At 40.3% G+C, this 26,322-nt stretch overlaps 2 protein-coding genes across 2 annotated transcripts in view; both read right to left on the reverse strand.

The window, feature by feature from the left end:
* Nucleotides 1–349: 349 nt before the first annotated feature.
* Nucleotides 350–7,193, reverse strand: LOC115424977 (unconventional myosin-X-like). Its single transcript, XM_030142404.1, has 3 exons — nt 6,941–7,193; nt 6,584–6,775; nt 350–2,512 (listed from the first exon to the last, which is right to left on the reverse strand). Exons 1-3 carry the CDS (start codon nt 7,070–7,072, stop codon nt 2,342–2,344), a joined length of 495 nt encoding a protein of 164 aa, XP_029998264.1. The 5' UTR covers nt 7,073–7,193; the 3' UTR covers nt 350–2,341.
* The window catches only part of LOC115424974 (pleckstrin homology domain-containing family H member 3-like), a 37,582-nt gene continuing 18,329 nt past the window's right edge, over nt 7,070–26,322 (reverse strand). The window contains exons 3-11 of the mRNA XM_030142401.1: nt 20,887–20,981; nt 16,026–16,208; nt 14,574–14,731; nt 12,481–12,604; nt 12,039–12,336; nt 9,481–9,688; nt 9,194–9,321; nt 8,442–8,562; nt 7,070–7,428 (exon numbers count right to left, since the gene is read on the reverse strand). Coding sequence (XP_029998261.1) covers nt 7,093–7,428; nt 8,442–8,562; nt 9,194–9,321; nt 9,481–9,688; nt 12,039–12,336; nt 12,481–12,604; nt 14,574–14,731; nt 16,026–16,208; nt 20,887–20,981 — 1,651 coding nt within the window. The 3' untranslated portion in view covers nt 7,070–7,092. The remainder of the gene's footprint in view (nt 7,429–8,441; nt 8,563–9,193; nt 9,322–9,480; nt 9,689–12,038; nt 12,337–12,480; nt 12,605–14,573; nt 14,732–16,025; nt 16,209–20,886; nt 20,982–26,322) is intronic.

Below are 26,322 nucleotides of genomic sequence, written 5' to 3' on the forward strand. Positions count from 1 at the left end.
TAAGGGTATATTTGCTTTTGAAGTAAACCTGCTCACAAAATGATGAAACACCTTCACTGTTTTTTCACCTTTAGCTACTGTGGATTGGAGGCCAATGTCTTTTCATGTAACTCAGCTAAGGCTCATTACCTCAGCAGAACGTAAAACCACTTACTCAACCAGCTATTGTTTTTAACCAGAAAAGCTACAGAGGAGGTTGCTCTCAGTTGGCGCCAAACGTCAGCTTTTTATAAAATGCGCCTGGTTCAAAACAATAGTCTTACACTGCTTCACTAGTCTAAACCCTAGTTTCTGAAGATTAAACAGGGGAAATGAGGACTGAGCCCAAACAATGGTAACAAAGGCCAAGTATGTTAAAATGGTGCTGTTTTTATTAATTACATACAGTATTTATAGTTTTTATTGCACTTCCAAGTTAGTTAAAACAAACAATAGTGCAATGAACTATACACACATTACATAAAAAGGTACCATGCAGCATACAAACAAGCTTAATACAAAGCAACATCCGCAGTTTGACTTTTTTTTTTTCTTTTCATATATGTAGCTTGGAGCTGCCTGCAGCTGCAGTAGAAAAAGCAAAAGGGCCTGCTTCTGTGCAGGAGATAGGGCTGACTGTGCAATGACGTCAAGGCCTTCCACGGTGAGAGGATTTAAGTCTGGAGTTTTGAGGCTGGCTATTGTAGGGGTTTTTCTAGCAGACAGAACTGTAAAATTCACTTAACATGGCTATTTATGGTCTTGAATTCCTACACAGTCATCTACAATAAAATAGGGTGTGTGAAGGATACAACTATTGGTGTGATATTGAATAAATGATGAAAACTGAAAAGTCACATACATTGGGGAGTCTGTCTGCTTTGGGATAAATTCTTATAAAAGCTTATTACAAAAAAAAAAAAAAAAACATCTTTGGTCCATTCTCAAACCTGGGACTTGCAAAACTTTGGCTTCAACAATACTCAACCAGTGAACACAAAGACGGAGCTACACAGGATTTACACATCTGAACTGAACCAAAGGCATATATGGCTCTGATCAGTTAAATGAAACCTAATATCAAAATGTATGCAATCTGCATTTAAGACATGAGGACAGTAAAAAAAAACAAACAAAGCAAGTCTGCATAAATAATACTAAAAAGCATCCATGGGCTGATTAGAAAAGTTTAAATAGCAGAGGGGCAGATAGGAAACTGCATGGGAAACATGGTGTCACCAATTAAATGATCCACGTGGGGTTTCATTTGTACTCTACAGAATATATACACGGTGAAAATAACAATAATAAACAGAGAAGCACCTGTTATTTTCAGCAGAGTAGAGCTGCATTAGGATGGTAGCTGACATAAGCACATTTATCCAATGAGTCAAGTGTTAACCAAGACAAGCAGCATGACAAAGGACAAATCAGAGCATTTGGTATGAACAATGTAGAAACAGCTCCAACATCCTTTGGTTTTTGTGAAATAATTAATCCAGATCCTGAATGCCTCATCCAAGAAAGGGATTTCTTGATCCAAAAAAAAAAAAAAAAAAAAGATCCACACAGCTGATTTTCCCATAGGTAAGAGTCTATATGGCCATGGCAGCCAAAGTGACTTAGCTACAGAGTTCAACATCTGTTTCCATTTCCAAGATCACATGGCTTACTGCATCAACAGTTCCAGGTAATGCAAGCCTGGCCGGGACCTTATGAAAACTCACAGTCTCTGATGAACATAGGGGTGTGTGAGAGAGTAAGTGAATGTGTATGTATGTGTTCATGACAGAAGTCTGCCTTCTAGGAAAGGCAACATAAATACGGCACACTTACAGGGTGAGGGAAAAAAAAAGAGGCAATGTAGTGTTTTCACTTTAAGTCATACCTTCATAAGGGGAGTACCACAGTTAATCGGTGCCGTAACTGTCTCCCTCAGATCACACCAACGTCTCACATTGTTGGGTGAGCCGGGGGTGAGGTGGTCGCCATGTAGGGCAACAGCGGTGGCTGCGTGACAGGATAGAGGGCGGGTGGGTGTGTGACACCTCATCAGCAGCCGCATTGGTTTCTGTGGGTTTCTGGCCTCACTTGCAAAACAGAACCCCTTGCCTCGCCTTCCCGTCCCGTCCCCTCGCCTCCCCTCCCTCCTCTATCACTCCTTCAGCTGGAAAGCTCAGCAAGGGTTTATTTTCATGGATGGGGAGCGAAAACAGCCCTCTCTTTGTTTTGGCTGCCGTGCTGTTCCCAGCGGAGGAGGTGTGGGGGCCTGAGGACTGGGGCGGTGCCTCAGGGGCCACGTGTATGTAGGTGGGCAACAGGGGGGGGTTTTTTGGAAGGGTGTCTGGGTATATGGTGCGTCTCAAACGGGGTGTGAAGGTAGCTCCAGGAGGGTGGGCGCTGGCATCGAGGTCAAGTGATGAAAACCCACCTCTGTGCTTTCTGAGATGGTGATGTCTGCATCTTCCCCTTTCCCTCGCTGGTGACGGATGGCACTGAAATACGCATTCATCAGCTGCATGATCTCAGTCAGCTGTGACAGAGAGAGAGACAGAAAAGGGAAGGAGAGGTCAGATTGGTGGCAGTCTCAGTGTCTGGCACCGTCACAGGAGGGTGGAGAACCATGATGTCATCCAGCTGCAAGAAAAACTGGATCATCCAGAAGCTGAGCGTGATGATGTTTGGCAGATTCAGGAGGACACGTGTCTTGACAGAAAGACACCTCACATATGCGGACATTTTGCTATTTTGACATAGGGCTGGACGGTATTGGATCAAAGTCAAATGTCGATCTATTTTAGCCGAACAGTCATACACACCAATCAGATTTTTGTCGTGTGGCTAAACTTTCAGCTGTAACCCAAAACCATACAAGTTTCATTTATCCAAACTAAGGTTGGAATACATTAAAAAAAAATTATATATACTTTATCACAAACAAACAAAAAGTGCTTCCAGAAACATAAAAGTGCACTCACAAAGCACAGATTTCTGCCAAGGCCAGTAAGAACATTAGTAAACCACAAATTTGGATCCATGTTTTCCATGGTTAGCTCATGGTTTCTGGTAATAAAGTCTAAATTGGATATTAATTGACCTTTCGCTAAGTCCCTCCCAAAATCAGCCACTGTCCAATCCTACTTTACAAATGCTAACTAGGTGTGGAAGGCCTGTGAGGCTGAAGGGCAGCATGAATGGAGCTCATAGATATACTGGAAATGTATTTACACACTTAATGTGTTGCCAATGATTAATGTCTGATACTTATCAACTAGAAATATTACACCACTGTTTTATTACTAGCTAAAGTCAGAATTTGACGGAATGCAGCTTAAAACACCCATAAAAACATGCGGAACGTATACGCAGTCTACATTAATTTATATTTCTATGAGTGTTTATATTATCTATCATAGAACCTGTAAATCCAACAGCAGTTTAGAGGAGAGTGCTGTCATTTTTTTTCATTTTGAAGCTAAAATCCACTCACTGCTGAACACAAATGAGAACATAACAGAATTACAGAATCTAGAGGGTCAGCAAAAAAGGAAATACTGACCATGGACATGCAGAAACAGAATAAAAATAGCATGTCTGAGGATTTTAGAGTGATGTTTGAAGAGTGATGAAGGGTTTTCTATCATTTAATGACATAGTGATTAAGTCAGATACAGATCAGGTATGCCAAATGAATTAAAATTTCTGTGGTAACAGTTATGAGGCATCAGTGAGACAGAAAGGACTGTGACATGCATTTTAGAAATACTTCTGTAATCTGGCCTCAAATGATCAATAAAAACACCTTCATTTGTTCTATGGCACAGGTGTCAAACATGTGGCCCGGGGGCCAAATCTGGCCCACTAAAGGTTCCATTCCGGCCCGCAGGACGAAAGTGCAAAAATGAACCTAAACAGTCCAGGTTGTCCAAATCCTTTTGGTTCAGGGTCCACATACAGACCAATGTGATCTACAGTAAAAATAACACAATAACTCATAAATAATGACAACTACAAACTTTCTTTGTGAAAAATTATGTGGAAAAAATTTAAGTGGAAAAAAAAGAACATTACACTGTAAAAATATTTCCATTTACAAAACTATTCTTTCACAATAAAATGCAAATAAATACATAAATAAAAACAAAGACAAACAACCCGAAATGTGCAATTTTAACAATATTCTACCTGTTAATAAGAGATGTAATATTGTTGAAATTGTTCAAATTTTAGTTCCAAACTCCAAAATTTTAACAATATTCTGCCTGTTACCAAATGTTTATGTAACACTGTGTGTAAATGTACATGTATAAATAATAAGTCAAGGCATAATACTGTTAAAATTGCACAAATTTTTCAAGTGAAATTTCTGTTTTTTCACATCTTTTTTGTAAAATGTAAATATTTTCATAATTTAATTGGAAAATTGAAAAACTTGGATTTGTCATTATTTATAAGTTATTAAGTCATTATTTTACTGGTCTGGCCCGCTTGAGATCAAATTGGGCTAAATATGGCCCCTGAACCAAAATGAGTTTGACACCCCTGTTCTATGGTATGACAGTAGCTAACATTAAAACTAACTGTTAACATGAAAATAGGCAAATATGCGCATAGTTAATAGCACATGCATTTAGGTTCTCTTTAAAATATTTTTTTGTGATTCACTTTTTATTGTTTTTTCTTTCTTTTCACCCATTAAATATTTGATAGTGATACAACAGGATATAATTATAAGAAAATATATCAATAATAATACGAAAATTAGATGTAAAAAAAAAACAAGAAAAATTAAATAAATATTTTTTCACAACAATCTCACCCTCTTAATTTAGTGCAGCCAACTGATTCCTCTCATTTTCTCAAGGAGCACAGAAAATGCGATCTGTGTTTCTGAAGTATTTTTTGCATTGTAGGTTACATTTCTAGTGCTGCCAGTTTTTAAAGCCTGACTGAAGTTGACTTAAATTCACATGAGCTTACAACATGAATCTCACAAACAAGTCATCGTGCAACTCGGTAAAATACATTTTTTACCCTTTCACTCGACCCGTTTATAATGAATGCGTGTCTGTGAGAAGGAGAAAAAAATGCTCGAGCAAATCTCATGTCTGCAGCTTTAAAAAAAAAAACAAAAAAAAAAACACAATTTACGTCGGATGTTCACAATATAGTCATTTACTACATCCCACAGAACAAGCCGCAATACATCAAGTATATTCAATATGTCACCCACCCAGAGCTGCAGGAAAAAAAAAAGAGCAAGTGGAGGAGTTCACTTGTTCATTCTCTCCCTTGCACTGACCTTGATGAATGTGACCACCAAAACACTGTTGCCCACCATGATTATTACCCTTACCCTAGTCCTGCTAATGCTTGCCTAAACACGGTGTGTGAGAGCTCTGACTTAAACAGTCCTCAAACTCTAGCCCTCACCTACTCTTTAACTTTAACTGTAAGCCTTGAATCAGCAACCCATAATCTACCCCTGCCAATTTGCTCTCTCTTTTTTCCTGCCCAGTTAGTAAAAACCTGCACATTCAGGTCAGTGCAACGTGAGGCCTTAAGTTCATAAAAGTAGTAGACTTTCTATGTTGTCCTTCAATTCGCCTGTACTCCCAATAAATAAATAAAAGCCACTTTTGTGCCCCATGAGAGATCACAGAGGGATTTTTGTTCAGTGTGGGAAGATGCAGGCAAATCTACCCAATGAAAGGCAAGATTTGTTCTCTACTGAAAAAAATGTCTGTTTGGAAGAACATCCATGTTTCTGAGAAATGTTTTGCCTAATATTTTAATCTAACCACTGCAATAAAACTCACCCCCAGTAACCATTTAATGCCAGGAAGTTAGACGTTTTGTGGTTAGCGATGGTTGGAGAGCAGGGGCAGGTTGTGTGCTCTCTATTTAGACCAAATTAATGAGTGTTTTTAAAGTGGGTCAGGGAGCTGAAGGGAGGGGGGGGTATCATGAGCAGACAGCGTGTTTCTTTCACTTCCTGTGCAGAACACTTCATTGTGATAAAGCCCCTTGGCCCTTCACTTTGCACAACCTGAATTCTGACTAGAATAGAGACAGTGTGAAAGCTGAGGGGAAAAAAAATAGCTTTGGTTTGTAACAGATTGTTCTCAGTTTTATCCATATGCAAAAAAAAAAAACAAACAAAAAACCAATATCGATGACTAAAAGTAACAACTGCATACTTAAAGCCACAAGACTTTAATATGAGGTTAAGACCCAAATGGATTTTTATGAGGTTATTTTTTTGGAAAATGAAAACAAAAAATTAAAACAAATGTGCATATTTATATATCTTTTGCACCAATAGACTGGTTTTATGAAGTTCTCTGATGTTCAGTGTTTGCATGTGTAACTAAATACCAAGAAAAAAATGGAACAACAGCAGTTATGCAGAACTGCACTTCAAATCTAACATTTATATAGATATATGTATACTTTAAGGAATTGTTAATTACTTATGATCCTGGACTGTTTGGATGGTTAACCAGACTTGCAGCCCATTGGTGACTTAATGAAGACCACAGTAGGATTACAGTATTGTCACTTCAGAACACACAGTGTTAACACAGGTTGTAACCCATCGTACCTTGGTTGTCTCAAACAGCAGATCACGATCCCCCGCTGTGATCTTGAATGTGTTGCTGTCAGATACGCCATAGGAGCAGATCTGGCCATAAGGAAAAGACTCCAGGGCTTCTGCTTCTCCCTGCCGATACAGAGACACGGATGTTGCAGCTACACCCAGCCACAGCTTTTGGGAAAAATTCCCTGTTGAACTCTGGAGGGAGGAGGAAGTAAACAGATGTCAGAACTGTTCACTTAACAAGTGACAACATTTTTCCTTTATTGAACTTATGAGACTCAATTATTCTCAAGTGAAACACCTGCACCGAATTACTTTCTAAGTAAGAGTACAAGTGAAACATGACCTCATGGTACTCACAATATAAAAATCCACTTCATACAGAGTGCATCCAAAGCCTGACCACTGGCGTGCAATTGTGAGGTAAGCGGCCATACTGTCCATGCGGCTGTAGCCAGCCAAACCTTTCCAGCGCTCCAAGATGGAGCCCATGACGGCTGCAGCCTCCTCCTTCAGTCGGCTCCGCAGACGCAAATCCTGCTCCACCTTTTGCTTGTGCACTGCTGTAGCTGTGTGGCTCCACAGCGTTCCCGTGAGGAGGCCCGAGGGGAAGCGCTGTGTCGTGGGGCAGCCCTGAGCCGCCAACTGGCAAGGAGGAAGGCTTGAGGGGCAGAAAGGGACATGAGGATCCGGGCTTCTAGCATGTGACCTGGGAAGAGTTCGTCCAGAGGTGGGCAGGGAGCGTGCGTGCTGAAGTCGCCCATCATACACTGAAGCCTCAGAGCAGCCAAGGCCTGGAGGTCCTCTTCACTGGCTGGCAGCTGGCCACGCACCACCATTTCATGGCACTGTAGCACAAAGGCCAAAGCGAGGGCAACCAGGGATAAAGACAGAACAGGAAGGAGTTTGTCAGTAATAGCTCTGTTGGTAATAGCCCCAGTTCTGCCATCAAGTCTTTCAGCCCCACCCCGTTTTATTTTGTCCTATAACTCTTTTATGGGAGACCTCAGGAAAAATGTTCTAATGAAGCCAGCGTTGGCTGCCACCATAGCCAGTGCTCTTAGTCATGCTTTTCATGCTTTTATTGTGATTACAGCCTGTGTTAGACATTAATGATTTCTAAGAAAAAAACATAATAATCCAGTGAAATACGAGAAATGAATCATTGAGGCAGTGGTGAAAGTATTCAGATCCTTTACTTAAGTAAAAGTAGTTTACCACACTGTAAAAATACTCCACTGGAAGAACAGCTTTTAGAGCTTATTCTCTGTATTAGTTGCAAAATTTACTTTTAGTATGAAAAGTAAAGTATACAGTTAAATATAAAATAGTTCCTATCAATGTTTTACTATTTCATATGATGTGTTTGGATTAATATTAATGTGTATGTTGCATCTTAGTGCTTTATATACTGTTGCATAGTCTTACCTACAACAGCGCAACATATTCTAGTCAACATCATATATGTTTGTTAGTGCTGCTGTCCTGTGAGAACCCTGTTTTTCAAGAGAATTTTCTCTGAGCATTAAAATGGAAAAGTTTAATAAACACATTTTAAGATACTGGTTTTCACTGAACTTGAGGGGTATGAAAAATTGTAAATGGAAAAGCTGTCAGACAAATGCAGTGGATTTAAAATTACACTTCTTTCCTCTGCAATATTGTGGTATTTAATAAAAGTATACAGCCACATTGAATTTAAATACTCAATAAAAGATCTCCAAGTACCTCAATTATAACAAAAAATACATTGTTAGATTGTACACTGCAGGACAATAAGCAATATCTCATTATCAGTACTACAATGACCTGAAATCTCAAAGCGCCTTTCCCTTTGAGAAGCAGTGCTCTGCCTCATTACCTGCTCAAAGAGGAAGAGATACTCGATGCTGTCCACTGATATGCTGTCAGCATCTAATAGGCAGTAGAGCTTGAAACACAGTTTCCACTGGGATTTAGACTCTGCCTCTTTGGTGGAGAAGCTGCACATAAGAGGGACAGAAAAGGTCAGAAAGCTTGGACAGTGAATGAATGTTCACCAATACATAAATGGTGCATGTATAATCCTAAGCCAAGCTGTTAATATTTTACAAGACATCGCCTCCCCCAGTGTGTAATATTGTTGTTTAGTAACTTGGCACTTTGCTGAGTTTCATGTTTACCCTGTCACTCAATACTGTGAGGACACAAACGCCCACGCCTGTTAAAAAAACACAGATCCCTTTTATTCCCGCTGGATGCCTTATCGTTTCGATTGAGACTTTGCCTTGTACAACTAAATGACATCAGCTTCACCTTGGATATCCAGTGGCTGGCCTGGATTTGGTGACAGACGTGTGACACAAGTTCAGTTTCCCAGCGTATTTAACTGACGAGACCAGACAAGGTCACGAGTTATCAAGGATACTGGATAACACTCAGCATAGGATGTGGACTAATGACAATAATACACAATCCACCACTTTGTTCCAAAGTGACAAATAACTTGGATTCCTGGCACACTTCAACAAGTTTTGATAGCGTGTCTGACTGTCTGCTCATTTTTACTGCGTCTGACTTCCTGGCGGTGTCTGTGTGTTTTATAGGGTGAAGACTGACATGTATGGTTCCAACCTGGTCAGGATGTCTGCGATCAGAACGCTGCCTGTAATTGGCTGCTCCCACAGTGCATTCTGCTCATACAGTGCAAATGTGTTTTTGCTGTCTTGCAGGCTGAGTTTTTCCTGCATCCTTCGTACCACCTGGTGGGAGAGGGCAAAGGGGAAGGAAGTGTGGAGACAAAAAGGTATAGATGGACAAATGGTTAGACTCTGAGTAAACAACAAGGCAGAAAAGCAGTATCGCTCGAGTCCAGACTGGATGTTTGTAGACATAGAGAAGTGAAATGCGATCAAATGCACCTCATTAGCGGTCGTATGTGAGCTGATGTAGAGCTGGCAGGATCCGGGCCCAGGATAATGCACCGTGCAGAGCATCTCCTGTCTGCTCATCAGCATCTGGATTTCCTCCCAGGATGGCACACACTCCCGACACTTGGTCTTTTCCAGAGCCTCGCTGATGAATGACGCATAGTTATCCATCTCAGATTCAGGACTCTGGCTCTGAATCCTGCAAGAAGGAGTGAGAGAATGAAATGAGTGGATATATTAACTGTGTGAATATGCATGTCTGTTTGTGCGATCTCATTATGTTCACCTCAAATTTGCCAACAAAATCAAAACGCTCATAGCTTATGTTAACAGTGACTTCAAATCTGTCAAGTGTCAAACTATGGTTATAGACTTTGCGTCATCTTTTGATTCAGTGGAGTTCTTTATTTTCTTTGGGGTGGTAATGTTAGAAAGTCAATGAGGCGAGGAATGACAAATGTTCTCACTTTAGCTCTTAGAGACTTAAAAGGCACACAATCCCTCAGTCCTTCAAAGAAAAGGAAAATGGCAAAGAAAACATGTTTGACTTTGGGCAGTGCACAAAACAGGAAAAGGTGTTTCCGCTTCTGTGAACCGGAGTGACCTGCAACTTCCTCCCAGCGGAGTGTCCAGGAGTGGTAGGTGAGTATGTGTGAGCTGCTGGTTTAATTTTTTTTTCCTTTCACAAAAAAAAAAAAAAGGTGCACAAAAGGCCGGCGACAAGCTCTCCAATCAGATCCTCACACACTTTGTATGAATACGAAAGGTGAGAAATACAACCTGACGTATTCTGAGCTTAGTCCTATGTAAACACAGAGGGAAAAATAGGAAGGAAACAATTATATAATGGTGGCTGTCACATAATACACAAAGTAAAGGACAGAGAGGTGAATAAAGAAGGCTTCAAATGTTCTGCCAGACAGAAAGAGGTCCTCTCAATACCTCTAATGCCTCGTTCTCTCATAAATATATGGCCACAGGGTGGGATTTGTCCTGCTGAAACATAATTAGGAATGTTCCACTGAGTCTGTGTGATCCATCCTACTATACGCTCCTCTCTTCACCCCTCTCTGCTCTTTCCTCCTTTTTACCCCTCCTCCTTCTCTGCTTTCTTTCTTCTGGCCTATTCTCTCTGACAGCAGACATTCCCTGGGGGTTTCTTGGGGCAGTAGGGGAGTGGAGGAGGGTTTCTGGGCCCACTGCCCAGCTCCAGTCTTAGCTTTGCCCAGCTGCAGCCTCAGCACTGATCCAGAGTGAGAGAGTGCGTGAGAGCAATGGCACGATGTATCAAAACACACAGGCAGCGAGTTCCACAGCATTACGAATCGCCATTGCATGCCACTGTTCCATTAGCTAGAGGGTGATTCCCAGTACAGGCTTATAGATAGAAAACTTTAGTGGTTTGAGGGCATGGCGTTAGACAGAAAATCTGGAGCAAGAGATTAGCACTGTTAATATCTTAGATTAGCGTGCTTGACAGAAGGGCTAATTCAAACCTGCAAATCCAGGCCTAAAATATTGGATGCGTCTAAGGGAACATGCTAACAATGTGAAAGCATATCACGCAGCTATATCTAAACTGGTGGTTAGTAGCACTGGCGCCTGCTTTTTGTCCACTGTCTAGACCCCGTGTTTTTCCTGCTACTACACACTACGGGTTCACCTTTATGTCCCAGCATTCAACCTATTCTCTTGTGCACAATTTGACGCCACCAGTAACTGACTCCTGATCTGATGACCCATTTATGTGGAACTAAAGCTGTGTTTTCACCCACAGCACCTGGAACTTTTAGTCCAGAACTCTAGTCCCAGAACTCAAAGGTTCTTTCAAACTTGTTGGTTCTCTCCATTTCAGCTATGGTGAAGATTAGGAAATTTAGTCCGCTGATGTGTGAAAAAGAGTTTTTACATGAAATTTCTGTACGGATCTTTCCAACAAACCGTTTCACACCAGTTCAGTAGTAGCAGAACCAGGCCTGGACTCATTGACGCCTCTGTCATCTGTTTTCTTCTATGATGACTCAGTGGTAATGCGTTGAAACAACAGAAAACTATGCATACAGCAACAGCTTTTTAAAAATGATGAAATAAAATGGAGCAAGTTACTGACCAATCCGAAATATTAAATTCCTCAACTCTTAGACAGCACTATCCTCTTAGCAGGGACCTTTTCAACCTAAAATAAAGTCCCTTGAATTAAATTTAGACCCTGATCCCTGGGGAGGAAATGAACTGAAATTCTCAAAAGGTTCCTCGTTTCTAGTGAGAGCTCCTGCAGTGGAAATGCACAGAAAATGGTGCCACTGAGTGTTATTTTTTTGTATTATCTTAACTGTCTACTTGTATCATATTTATCTCATGACACAGTCAAGAATAATTTCAAGGACTCAACTTATTGTTTCCAAGGATTCTATTCATTCAATAGAGAACACAATTTTATTTTAATCACCGACACTTACTATACAGCTGACCACTTGTGTTCAGGTATTTCAGAATGCATGTTAACACAAGGTCTTCACAGGGCCTATTATCCTTTGTGTGCATCTCACCTCTTGAGGTGGAATCGAAGGTACTTAAGCACGGTGGGCCCAGGCAGGAAGGTGCAGCTCATGCAGGTGAGTAGCTGCCAGTAGCGGAGGTGTGCAGCAGTGTACGGGGCAGGCGTGTAGCTGGTCTGCTTTACTAGTTGGCAGTAGACTTCATCACGGAGGGGCCGCAGGTCTAGGCAGGTCTGTAGCACACCCTGGATGATGGGAACCGACTCCCGCGCTGACTCCAGCTGCTGCAGGCAGTTGAAGAGTTTCACAGCCTCCTCGCGCACTGAGCCATAGCCTTTCCCACTGTGATCTGGGTATAAAAGGATATGATTTGAAGCAGTTTCCCACTGCCTGAATGCAATATAATTTCTATTTATCACAGTTCTCATTTTAACCTGTAACTACACCCACATTTGATATGATGATGAATGACATCTACATGTTAAATACTTACATCTGTGCTCCAGGCTGCCGTAGGGGAAAGGCAGCAGAGGAGCATACAGGGGGCCCTGGGTGTACTTCAGGATGGGGTTGTGCTGGTAGATGTGCTCGACTACCTCAGGGTTGAATTTATTCTCCTAAAAACACACAAGAGACGGTGATGTCAACAGACAGCATTCTAAAAACTTTCATATGTCTTCAATATGGCTTGCAGCTTGTCGGTGAGCCTGTGATTGAGTATGTGCATTCGTCCATCTGGGGTGACCAGGTTTGATTTGACCCGGGTCACAATTCAGATCTGGTAACTTTCAAAGCAGCAGGAAAGGTCAAGTGATGACCCAGCAAACACACTAGCATGACTGACACGTTATATTTTATGCGCTGGTGTCAATGAGTTTAAAGTGCGTGTGTTTGTGTCTTTCGCTGTGTATGTGGGTAGATGCCTTCCAGCACTACAGATGGCCTCCATGCTCCTGCCCTCCAGCACCTGTTGCTCATTAGTAACGTTGCCACTGCTCTGGCTCTCTCCTGCTTCGTTGAGATCCCCCCAAACCTGCCACCCTCTTTCTCTCTGGCTACAAGACAAGCCTGCTTTCCCCCTGCTTTAGTGGGGCAAAGTTGACACATTCTTCTGAAGTGTTTGGTGCACACTGGTGACAGGCTTGTCTGTTTGAACTGTGGGAATGAGATGCTGCTGTGGACCACGTGCAGTGGGATACAGCACGATACACCAGATGATATACACAGTTAAGCCTATAGTCCGTCTTGTATTTCCTTTGGTTTTGCTCCGGTACATGCGTTCTCACTGAATATTACCAGTTATCATGACACTGTGCTCATTGTATGACAACAATTTTGCTTTGTTGTCTCTTTCATATAACTTTAAATAACTTAAAAACTGAAGACTCGTGTTTCCATTTGCGGCTTGCTTTTAAGCAACATTGCCACATTCCAGGATGTCAGCACTGAACTTTATTACTGCAATAATTAATTACTAGTATTATGTATTATGATTGCTTTGTAATTACAATGTCTGGCAGAGAGAACAGTTCATCTAAATAATCTAGTTCTTTAACCTATTTTTCTGTCTTTCACATATGGCCTTTGGCTGTGTGTCCAAGACTGAAACTACAATCCCTGGTCTCCCTTGTATCTGTGCCTGTGGAATAAATCTATGCCTTAAAGATAAGCAAGCAGTCCCTTCCACACAAACGCTCCTCTATTCATTCTCCCTTTGATTTTTACAGCAGCAGGTCTAATCTCACACTTCAGAGGGAAAATAACTCACCTATTTGAGAAAGTGTGTATGTGTGTGAAGGTGACAGAAGGAGGAAGCAACATGCAAAACTGTTAAAAATGAAGAAAAGACCAATTTGAGTTACTGGAAAGAAAAATTACAATAATAAAAAAAGAGATGCTTTAAAAGCAGGCTTCTTCCATTTCTCCAAAATATAAACTAGGCCCCTCCTGACGAAGCAGACCGAGGCAGACGGAGGCCAGCAGATTAAACACTTTCTTTGAGATTAGAGACTCTCGTTGGGAGATTAAGGAGACAGGAGGCCAAGTAAAGGACTGCTTATCTGGCCCTGCTGCTTCATGCCAAGCCCTCCTTAATCTCCTCTGCCAAAACTGCCCCTCTCTTCACCCCAGGGGCAGACTGATGCAAGACGAGTCATCTGTCTGCTCAATGAGATTCCGGCACGCTGTGTTCTCTTGCAACCCCAGGTCTAAAAATACAGCCGTCCCCCCTATAAACATACTTCATTCACTCCTACCATGAGAGGAGGTGAATCAAAAAGCCATCGCAGCTTTTTGAGCATTCAATTGCTGGAAATGCGTTTATCTCAAAATGACCTTTCAGTTTCATTTTTTGTTATTTTAGCTTTCAGTATGGGCTGGAACTCATGCGGTGCATAAGATGAGGTCATTCGAAAGAGAAAAGCAACAGGAGGAAACTTTGGACTCTCGGCCCAGTGTGGTCGTGTGGTTTCCATGGTAACAGAGCTGCGGGGGATAATGTGTAGTCTGATGGCTGTTTGTGTTTGATGGCCCTTATCAATAGCAGCAAGTGTGCGAGGTTAATTTTGTATGTGTTGTGCGATGTACCTCAATATCTCGGATCAGAAGCTGGGTTGGCGTTTCCACCGGGGCTTTGGTGTCGATAATTTTCTGGATGGCACATGCCCAGTGAACAGCCTCGTTGAAGTGCTTGGTGTACAGCCTGTAGCAGTGCTTCCGCCCGTATACTGTTATGCTCCAGTAGCCTGATACAAACACACCAAAAAATGTGTTATTCTGTATGTACTGAAATGTAATTTAAGTGAATGTGGGACAGAGCAATGAAATGTGAAATGTTCATGTCTGGTGGTGCTCCCTCTTCCTGATTTCCTCTCAGTTTCAGTTAGGATCAAAGATCAGTCCAAGAGGAATCTGGGACCACGCCAAAACCAAACAACCCCGGATATTCTACAGTTGAGTTAGGATACAAGTGTGAACTCTGAAGTGCGTCTCCTCTAGGTGCAATAAATGTAAAAAAGGTGCACTTCCTCCTTATGCAGGGGAAGTATTAGACATACCCCTGGCAGCCAGGCTTGATCTGCAGCCCCACAGCTGTTATCAAGCTTTCCTGCTACGTGACTTGGCACCATATCCATCTTTGTTTAAGTACTCAGTACAAAACCAAAATGAAGAGGTTTTACAACTAAGATTATGGTAATATTGCCATTGTCCACCCTCCAGTAAAGGGTCAAAGATGACATGGATAAAACCCTTAAAGATCAAATCAATGCCCTTAAGAGGAACTAACCCTTCATGGTAACAACCAAAAATACACAGAGGAAGTATGTATTTCATGCATCTCTGATGTGTCACTTTGCTTCGGGGCTTAGGAGGAACACAAAGCTATTCAGTAATGAAAGAGCGAATGGAGCGCCAATGGTGTGACAAAGCCACTGCTGAAAGTGCACTTCTGTCAAGAAAAGTCCCCTGGAATATTGAGTTAGCAAGAACTATGTTTGGGTTTGGGTTTGTACAAGGAATTGGATGATTTAAGAGGTTTGGTAAAGTCCGCAAGATATAATCCCCTCTATTGATGGACAGACAGACGCAGACTGAGGGCAACATGTTTGAGTAATACTGAGACTCAAAAAGAACAAGTCATGTCTGTGTCTCTAGCAGGACATCAAAAGATTTTCCTGCTCATTCTCCTTTGTTTCTTTAATTCCAGTTAGGGAAGTGCAGATGCCCCCGCCGATTACTCAAATATGTGGTTTCTAGACCAACTTTAAGCCATGTTTTGGATGAGGCACAGCTGGGGTTTCCCAAACTTACTCAGAATTACCAGTGTTCATAAGAAAAGAAAGTAGACCACAAAATTCGCATACATATCGTAAACCCCATGACAATTTCCTGGGAATACCTTAAAATGTCTAATTGTTTTGGGGAATAACACACATCCTACTGGACTCCACACAGATAATGGGTTAGTATACTGTACATGACTGTACGTTAGCTTTGCATCAGCCTGTATACTCATACATGTGGGTGTGTCATGCTCACCCGTCTCTTTGTAAGTCTGTTTGTCTGGCCAGATGACAGAGCAGAGGTTGGTCAGGACGAGTGTGCCCAGTCTGCGGGCTCCTTTCTCTGGTCCAGTGTAGTAGTCTAGAGAGTCCTGGGTCAGCACAAACCAATACCGGCGCTGCTTGATCCAGTTCCCCCGCACCTCCCGCAAAAGCCATCCTTTAAACACACAAGCAAATATTTGTCATATGACAAGTCAACCTTAAATTAAACAACATGCAGATAGGAGTTATACAATATCCTAACTACCCTAAGTAAAGATGTAGCAGTTATGTCATTCTAATGAAACAGCTGAAAGTAAAAATGTACTTTAATATTAACATTAATAAAAGGGATAAGATGCTGAGTAAAATTAAATTTTTAGATATTCAAAGGTGGATTTGTTGATATACACCTTACATTTCAAAGGTACAGTAATCCATAGCTTGGAGGATCAAAGTGTCAATAAGAAAAATGCAGTTGGACTGGCTGTTACATTAATTTCTCAGACTCTTCCTTGAAATCATAGTAACAGGTAAAAAATCCTCTTTAAATGGCTTACGTGGTAGGCATGTTACTAAAGGAGCTACTAAACCGGTGTTCCTGTGCCTAGTTATACTAAGAATAATCCCTAAGGCATGTAATTGTCCATAAAGTTTGATGTAGTCTGTGTGTGCCTTTCTTGTTGGGGTAAATAGTAGGGGATAAAAATATAGCCAGCTAATGGCATAGGCATTAAAGCCTGCATGCAGTCAACATAATTGCTACTTAAGAGTGAGAAAAAGTCAAAGCGAGAGAGTGTTACTGGAACAGTGTGACACAGAGTAAAACAGACCTGGCTTTAGCCATCTCAGAGGCATGCCTGCTGGTCTTGCCAGGCTTGGCTCTACAAATCAAGATTATTGTGCTCCCAAAGTCCTGAGGCTTTGGAAGCTGCAGTAGTCCAGATCCACTTTTCCCAAACAACAGTGAACCACCTCTCCCTATCCAACAATGTGTGCAAATTATTCCTAATAAATATTTAATCTCAGACTAGATAAATAAACGTTTGGCAGAGTCCTGGCCGGATGCTGCCCCAGAGAGAAATGAACAGAGAAGAGGCTGTAAGGGCCCTGGTAGGGGGTCACAGTTCATCCAGAGGGCTGATGGACAGGATGGCAAGGGTTCTGGCAGGACATCTGGACCGTTACCAGCCTGGGTGGGTCTATTTTCAGGGGCACACAAATGATCTACACTGGCAGTATGCCACATGTGACATGGCTTTGCATGTGAGTGCATATGGCGTGTGCATGCATATTTGCGAGTGGTTTTTAAAGGAACAATTAGGCTTTCCACCCTGTGAAAACAGGAGTGACGCCACGCCAGCATCACAACTTCCTCTGTGGTTAAAAAGCTGCGTGCCACCTGTCAGCCCGTTTCCATTTTGCCTGCATCGTTCTTCCCTTTGCTCTCACTCTATTCCCATTTACTTTAATCTCTCCCATTCTCCTCTCTCTTTCCCTTGAAATGGCTTTCCCAGGCTGTGCAAAGCTTCTACCACTTTGCTGGTTCTCCAAAATAAAAATAAAGAGAGTGGAGGGGGCAAAGGTTCAGCCTCTCAGGCTATGTTTCCTGTTTGAGAATGCTTCTATAGGGTATAAGTAGCAGGTTTGAACCCACCATAAACCCACCCAATATAGCCCAAAGCGATAAACTGTGGAGGTACTTATCACCACATCAGAGGGGAACGGCATAAAAACGCAATGTGAAATGGATAAATAAAAACTATGAGGTAAGTCGGGATAAGCTTGCTGACAGACTGGATGTTTCGCTTGAGGGGCAGACAAGCTGACTCGGTGAGAGCCATGGAGAGAAGGGCATGTTGGCTACCTTGACGCCTCTGGTACAGACAGGGGACATCCCACAGATGCTTCTCTTTTTGGGAACTTTAAACGGTGTGACAGGCAAAAAGAAAAAAGTAAGACAGGAAGAGAGAGAGAGAGAGAGAGAGAGAGAGAAGGAGAGTCCTGGGACCCCCTGTATAACCCTCCCATGGTCCCCCATCTGGATCCCATCTCTGTGGCCAGCTAATGTCTCCCCTGGGGACCACGGCTCACCCTTAATTTGTTTCATTTGTGACCTATGACCTTCAACGCCCTTCCCCCTCAAACACAGATTGAGCAAACAATCTCTCTCTGTGTATTTCCAGCTCTTAACTACAAACCTCAGCTCTCCTGTCACTCTCCGAGCCCTAACTGTTTGTTCATTGGACTTAAATGACACTGTAATAAAATACAATACAGGCAAAGTACAGCTGTAAAGTTAATTTCAAGCATACATTTTAAAACGATTTGTCTGCTGGTTGTCATATTTTTTAGGTTTTTTTTTTTTCATTTTTGTTCAGGGACATCACTATTTCACTTTGGGCAAACTTTGTTTTTGCTTTTAAACATCAAAAATTGTCATCACTTGCTTCTTTGATTGCCCATAGATGTATCCTCCTATACTGGACGTTGCCTAAACCTCCAGCAGAACACACCTGGATAACAGACGTAATGTCTTTCTTGAAACTGGAAAAGATCAAATTATTCTCTCAGAGGATCAACCGAGAAATTTTACAGTACATGGAAGCCTTTCCTCTCTTAGTTTGATAAAACATCTACAGAAAACATAACAGAATAGAATCGCTATAACACTCGTAATTAAGTGAATGTGGACTAATGTGGGTCGGGTACTACGGTTTTGTTTGCTCTTAGCTGATTTTTTTTTTTTTTTTTGATTTTTTTTTGGAAAACTGGACATATGCTTGTTTGATTATAAAAAACAAAAAATTAGAAATTGTCATCACATGAACCACACGCCAAAAACACCAGCAAATGACAGAATAATGGTGAAAAAAATCCGACTACAAAACAGATATACTGTATGTATTTCCAACATGCTGAAATATTGATGAGAATTTAACCCTATCCAATCTCCTTTTGGATCAAACAGTCGAACACAAATTCAGCAGCAGTTTACTGGGGCATGACGAGATCTAAATCATGTGAGGAGCAGTTCATTTTTACTGTAAACCAAACGAAGGTATGTCAATAAACCAATGTCAACATCCCTCTACAATCTACCCCCCCTCCCCTCATCAGCCACCATCAGCGATAGTGCTGGCCTATTTTAAATACTAGGGCAGTATATTTACCCCGTGTAGCCTGGGGATATCCAGCTGAAAAATGGCACGTGTAAAGGCCCCAGTAGAGGACTCTAGGATGTCCTCATGCAGCACTCAAGACAGAAATGCAAGGTAATATTTCACTGTTGGATGGCAGATTTACAAGTGCAAAATCTGAAATGCTTGGTAACAATGTAATTATGGCTTAAGAAAAATCACTGTCCTCTGTTTTGGAGGGAAAGTGCCTGCAGCAGTCAGACAGAGACAGACAGAGGACATCAGTGAGGGAGGGGGGGTGAGAGCCAACGGCGCATAGTAACTGCTGTCAGAATTAGGCAATCTGACTGCCGCCATCCCAAACAGGACGTAACTTATCCAAGTGCTGGCATTTTACTTCTCCTATTCAGTAGCAGGAAGCAAAAAAGAAAAAAAAAGAAAGAAAGAAAATCATACTGAAATATCCTATGAGATCATTCCTCAAAAGTATCAAACATGCAGGATGGCGCTCCGGGTGCCAGTAGCAATCCTTACAAGAACACACAGAAAGAGTGGCTGAGTGGGAGCAGCTGTGGGCCACATGTGGTCAGAGAGGGGCTGGCGACAGTGAGACAGCACAGCATGGAACTAGAACAGTACATGTTAGACAGTCTCGCAAAGCCAGACCTGCCTCTACACTTTGTTTTAGTGCTGTGCTAACACTTTAGAAAGGTCTGGCTGAATCCATTATCATTCTGGAATTGGACAAACAACTGTCTAGTTTGTTTATGCTGGTTTAAACTAATCACAATCGTACCATCTAGTGCAAAACCATGCAGTGAACTTGTTTTGGTGGAGCATTTGCAAGTGAGCCGTGGTATTACAGTGGCAAAGTTCTTGCAAAAAAGAAAAAAAAAAAAAGGCCATAAAAAGCCAAAGTGTCCTGCTTTATAGTACAGTTCAAATCATTTAGTTGGTAGTTTGGGAAAATGGGAAAATAAAACAAATAGTCATCAAATGGCAGCTGTATTCCAATAGAGTTCCACTAGTCTCACAACATATTACAACACAATCAGGGCAACAAAATATATACTATGGACAATAGAAGTCACAATATAAACATGAATATTTTACATATAGATCACTCATGTCCATTTGCAAATACATCAGTTTTACCTAATTAACAGTCAAAAAGTTAAAAAAAAAAAAAAAAAAGAAAGTATAAAATGCTTTCATTCCTTTACATTTATTATGAAATATTTAAGTCATGGTTGCAATTTCCTCCTGATTCAGGGGATGAAAACATGACACTGGTCACTAATGTCAAATAATTGGACATAGCAGGTATATGCAAGCACCTGTCAGTCAAGTTTGATCTAATTTTACATTAATTGTGACATTTTATCAGACTTCAGACTTCCTTTATTGTCATTTCATAATGCACCATCAGTACCTTATCAAACGAAATTTCAGGTGCTTGGCTCAACACAGTGTCAGTTATAAAAATAAATAAAAACACACCTCTCGAAATATATAAATAATCTAAAATACTGTAAACGTGTATATATATATAAAAATTAGATTAAAAAAAATTAAGACTAAAAGACTAAAAACTTAAATGTTATGCTAAAAACTTAAATGTTATGCCATTTTTTTTAATGTTTGCTCTATATCCGTTTTATGTAAAGTGCATGTAATTTTGCTATTATTTTTTTAAAATGTGTCAATCAGACTCACCTTTAACCAGCAGTTCAGGCTCTTCCTCGGGGCCCATCTTATTCTTCTCAATGATTAGGCTCTTCATCTCGTCAGACACCTCTGTGACGGCGTGCCTGTGTGGAGGAGCAGAAAGAGGATGTAAATAACTTTGCTTCCATCTCAGCTCAAGTCTCCTTCTGATGACTCCCTCCCATTGGATAGCTAATTGGCCCAGAGACAGACAGTTGGCTGTGAACCCCCCTCCCAATCCCCTCCCCACCACCTCCATGTGTCACTGAGCCAAGTACAAGCCTCTCTGATACTCTTAAGTTGGGCGGGGGGTCACACAAGGGGGACTGGAAGAAGTTCCACAAATATCTACCCTCTAGTGTTCTCCCACTTTCCCTCCCTAGCACCATGCAAGCACATGAACACACACCGATACACAACACGCCAATGTGGACAGTTTGCATCTCTTTTATCGCTTTGGCTGGAGGGACCGAGCGAGGGACTGAAAATAAACGTGACAGAGCGACGCCGGACTGACTCCCAGCCAGCCTCCTCACGCCAGTCAGAAGGAGGCCGAAAGGTTCAAAAGGTCACAGCCTTAGATAGTTAAAACCATAAACATCAAAAACATCTGTAAATCTACTGAAACGCTACGCTTTCCTTCTTTTCTTTCCCATACATACGGCGACGCTCCATCATCAACTCAAACAGTGTTGTGGGTGAATTCAGACTTTGTTATCTCAGGCCAAGGTCCATTTCCAGCCTATTAGATTGTTTAGAGGTTTTATCTCTCCTCGTTTATTTGTCTAATTACTGGTTTATTTTCTCTAGTTCCTGGGTCTAACTAGCATATGAGCTACAAGTGACAAACCCCTCCTTCCTTCCTGTCCTCCTCCTGGGATCAGTACTCAGGAAATGAATCTAGCCCTCCCTCCCTCTCTCCCTGGGATATCTGGCCTTCAGTTACCTTCTCCTCCTCCTCCTACTCCTGATTTATGTCGTTATTGATCTGATAATTCCATATGGGTCCTCCTCACGGAAGTCAGCGCTAATCATTGAGTCTGAATATAGCTTTATCTGCTTTGACTCAGCTTACACGAATGCAGAGGCCACTTCCTTTCTTCCTATGTATCATTGACCTGACCCTGTCTATACCTCATTTGAGCTAAAGTTCCAAGAAATATTCAGATCTTTTACTCAAGTAAAAAGTACTACAACCATTATAACCTGACATGAGTTAAGTCGTTGACAGTTAAATATATTTAATACTAGAAAAGCACTTTTCTAGAGCGCAGACCTCCGCCAAGACAGAGAAGTGCCCCCCCTCGATCACCACCAAAATTTAATCATTTGTTCCTTGTGCCAGTATCAACATTTCTTAAAATTTTCATCTAAATCCATCCACAACTTTTTGAGTTATCTTGCACACAGACAGACAGACAAACCAACGCCAGCAAAAACATAACCTCCTTGGCGGAGGTAATAAAGAAAAGTAATAGCACAGTAAAATGGTTCCTGCTGTTAATGTTCATTATTAAATAAGACGTCTGTTGGATTCATTTAACTGCTGCATTGATGTATATGTTGAATTTGTCTGCTGCGGAAGTTTGAAGAATGAAGTTGAACAATTAATCGTTTGATCTACAGCACTGCATGATATTCTACAAGATAATCACACGCTTGCACCAATGCAGTTCTGTAAGAAAAGCGCATCTTTAAAATTCAACTTTTCATGAACTCACTCGTGACAATGCATGTTTCTTAAGAGTTTATGTAGTCTAAAAAGAGGAAATTTTTCTCAACCCATAAAGCAGCATTCAGTCTCTAAATGTATCATAAACATTCAGAATCAATCTGTTCAAAGTTATGTACTAAATAGGAAGACCATGGGAAATTATGACCTCAAAATGAACTAAATCTTAAGAATAAAAAGAACAATTTTATAATGTTTCAGTGTATATGTATGTATGTATGTATGTATGTATAATGTTTCATGAAATGTTTTGTGAAAGAGAGGGAAGCTATGATTTACGGGGAAAATTAAATTTAAAGATTCATAAAGTACGCACTACGTTAAAAAGTTTCTGTATCACCATCTGTGGAATAAATTTGTGGAATAAATTGAGTGTGGAGATAAAACAAATATGAAATATAATTCAGTTTAAAAATAAGATATAAAGAATTGATTCTTGTGAGGTACAGTATTTAATAATGACAACGAGGGCTATTTGTTTATGGATGATGTCGTATGGTTAAATATGCCGTAACACTGGTCTACAATTTTTTAGAAATGATTTGCTTCAGACATTAAATGTGCTAAATGTTACATATTTTAATAAGATTAATTGGAAAATAAATAACAAAAGTGCCGGTTTGCTGATGTTTTCAAGGTATATGATTTAGTGTTATTACACACATACATATATATCTATATATATATTGGTTTCTGTACATTTATATAATAGTTTTATAAATCTTCCACTAAATAGAACCTGTAAATTGAATGTATTCTAATGTGCAGACAGTGTTTTGAAGTAGATCTTGTAGCTCTGAGACAAATATTCCTTTTGAGTCAAACCCATTCTCTCGTTAATTCTTGAGTTTCACATTTTGACCCAAGGCTGTATCTTGGAAAGTTCAGCCAACCAGCATTTTTTGACTTGATTTTTCTTTATCAGTGACTCTCATGTGGTAAAATTTCATTACTTTTATTCTGGAAGCATTTTCCTTATAGACCAGTGTAATTATTGAAGAAAATTGTTGAATTGTTGAGTCTGTTTGTATGACTGTACTGCCATGAATATTGTTGTGTCTAATTTAATTACTGCATTATGTATTTGTTGTGGTTGAATGCTAAAATTAGGATAAAAATGTGTTGTTTGATTGTTGTATTAAGTTAGTGATAAAGGTGTAAAAGCACTTGAGGGGTAGGACTAAATAAGTTTATACTTCTTCCTACTCCTGTTCAACCATGCAAAATTCAGACTTGCACATACTTGAAGATAGATTCTGTTCATTTTAATGTTATTTTGTTTTGTTTTAATTTGCTTTGTTTTGTTTTATTTTGTTCTTTGAATGTTCAAAATAAATAAATAACATTTGCCTCTGACATGTAATGAAATGGTGGAATAAAATTAGATAAAATGCAAATACACTATTAAAATGCCATAAATTTGTACTTGAGTAAAAGTACTTCATTCCATTCTTAGTACAACCAAATCTAACAGCCAGACACAATCATACTTGTACAGGTAAGAAAAAGAATCTACGACCCTGCCACATTATGCCCAGTTACAGTGTATAACTAGAACCACTTGCTTGTTACAAGAGCAGCCTATGAGAACCTTGCAATCTCAGAGCCCACTTAAAGGCACTAAAATAAACAGAAATGTGAGGACATCTCTTTTTTGAGGTTGTTAGTAAGCCCTGCTACATAACACAGTCGTACACACAGACAGAATGTGTTAGTCTATATGCACCCCGAATGGAACATGGATTAGATCTATGGAAGAACTACACACTGGAGAATATAGCCCTGGTATGCAATGTAAGAGTGTTTATATATATGTAATGCATTGGATTATTGTGTGCTATTGTTTGTCATGTCCTTGTATCTACATGCAATTTATTTTTTGAATGCAGTGGTGTTGAGGATCTAGTTGCAGCAGCTTTTTATAAATCATTTTAATATGTTTGGGTCCTTAAATCCTGATAAACCATTAGCAGAAAACATTAGATTAAAGTGTCACTAAAATTCAGAAAACAAAGGCAGTATTTGCTAATCAGTTACTAAAATTTAATGAGTTCATCCTTGGCAGATTCATTGGAAATTGGTGCTGTAGCTTTCTGTACGTCTCCCGACAGAAAGGTAAACAGACAGACAGACAGACAGACAGACAGACAGACAGACAGACAGACGGGGAGACAGACGGGGAGACATGAATGATCACGTATCCCTCTTGGCAGAGGTAATCATCAGCTAAGATCTAAACATATAAACTGATTCCAGTCAAAAGGGGTATATAGTACAGGCAGGAGCCAATGTTGGAAGAACTGTCTGGGATTTCTAAGAAATGCTGGAACTTTTACAACAAGTACAGGCAGCATGTTGTTGTTCAAACTAGTCAGTCCTCATCTTCAACCTGAAGTCTTTAAGTCAATGTCAGTGCCCTTTTAAAGCACCATTAAAAAAGAGGGCAGAAGCACACGTCCAAACCCTACTTGTGACCTTTAGCAGCACAAACCAGTCTGACCTTTAATGCTGAGCAGTCAGTATGACCATTGTGCCCCAGGCTAATATCCAAAATCCCTTAGAGACTGGCAGTGTAATGCTGCCACTAGAAAACAATCTGCTTTTTGTCTCATAACAAACCGCTCCTGTAATAACAAGATATTTGTCAAGAGGTTTTTATTTCCATTTTCCATTGACATTACATAATTTACACTAGTTTAACCTACCAACATAACACTTTAGACACTTAAAGGAGCGACGTTTTGCTTTTTTTAAATGGAATTATGCATTTTAAAACATTACCCTATGGTTTACTTAAACTGTAAATGTTATGCTTAGGTAAGAATTCTTCATTAATTTAACTCCACAGGTCAATCTTCAATCCTATTTTTCAGTAATAACGAAAACGATTATTTTGAGCGCTGGCCCTTTAAATGCACATGACCCCACCCCCTTCCGGGTTGTTGACTGTGCGCTCTGTCCCATTCAGCCACTTGAGTTCATTAATACAACCAACAACTGAACATTTTAGGTAATCGGCTCAAAGTTTGGACATATTTTCAGTTTTTACTACAACCACTACTGCTGACCAAGGTTATTATCGTTAACGAAAACCAACGAAATGACAAAAACTAGAATTGAAAAAACATTTTCGTCAACTGAAATAAATAAAAACTATAATTACAAGAAAAAAAACACATAACTAACTGAAACTGTATTGTGTGCTTACAAAACTAACTAAAATGGATAAAAATTATGGATAAAATTCCCTTAGTTTTCGTCTTTGTCAATGTCGGATTGATATGAGATCGATTTATTTCCCTCAAGCAATTTTATCTAGCGGCACCATACGACACTTCACGGTCCGTCACTTGTGGTTTACAGTTGTCTTCTGGTCCCCACTCTACCTGGAAACATTGAGACTAAAGTTGGGAGAAAGCAGCAAAGTCCTGTCTGGGATTTATTTAAATATGACGGCGAAGAAGATGAAAGATGTAAAAAAAAAAACTAAAACTAAGCATTTAGAAAATAACGAAAACTAATAAAAACTAGTAAGCCTGCTCTAAAAACGAATTAAAATGAACTGAATTAGAGAAAAAAAAGTCAAAACTAAATAAAACTAAACTATAATGAAAAATCCAAAACTGTTATAACCTTGCTGCTGACTAATAATTATGGCATACTCTGAGAAATGTTCGTCGGAAGTCTTGACCTTATATGTGCAAATGTGATGT

This window comes from Sphaeramia orbicularis, chromosome 8 (genome assembly GCF_902148855.1).
Source record: "Sphaeramia orbicularis chromosome 8, fSphaOr1.1, whole genome shotgun sequence".
NCBI classification, from domain to species: Eukaryota; Metazoa; Chordata; class Actinopteri; order Kurtiformes; family Apogonidae; genus Sphaeramia; species Sphaeramia orbicularis.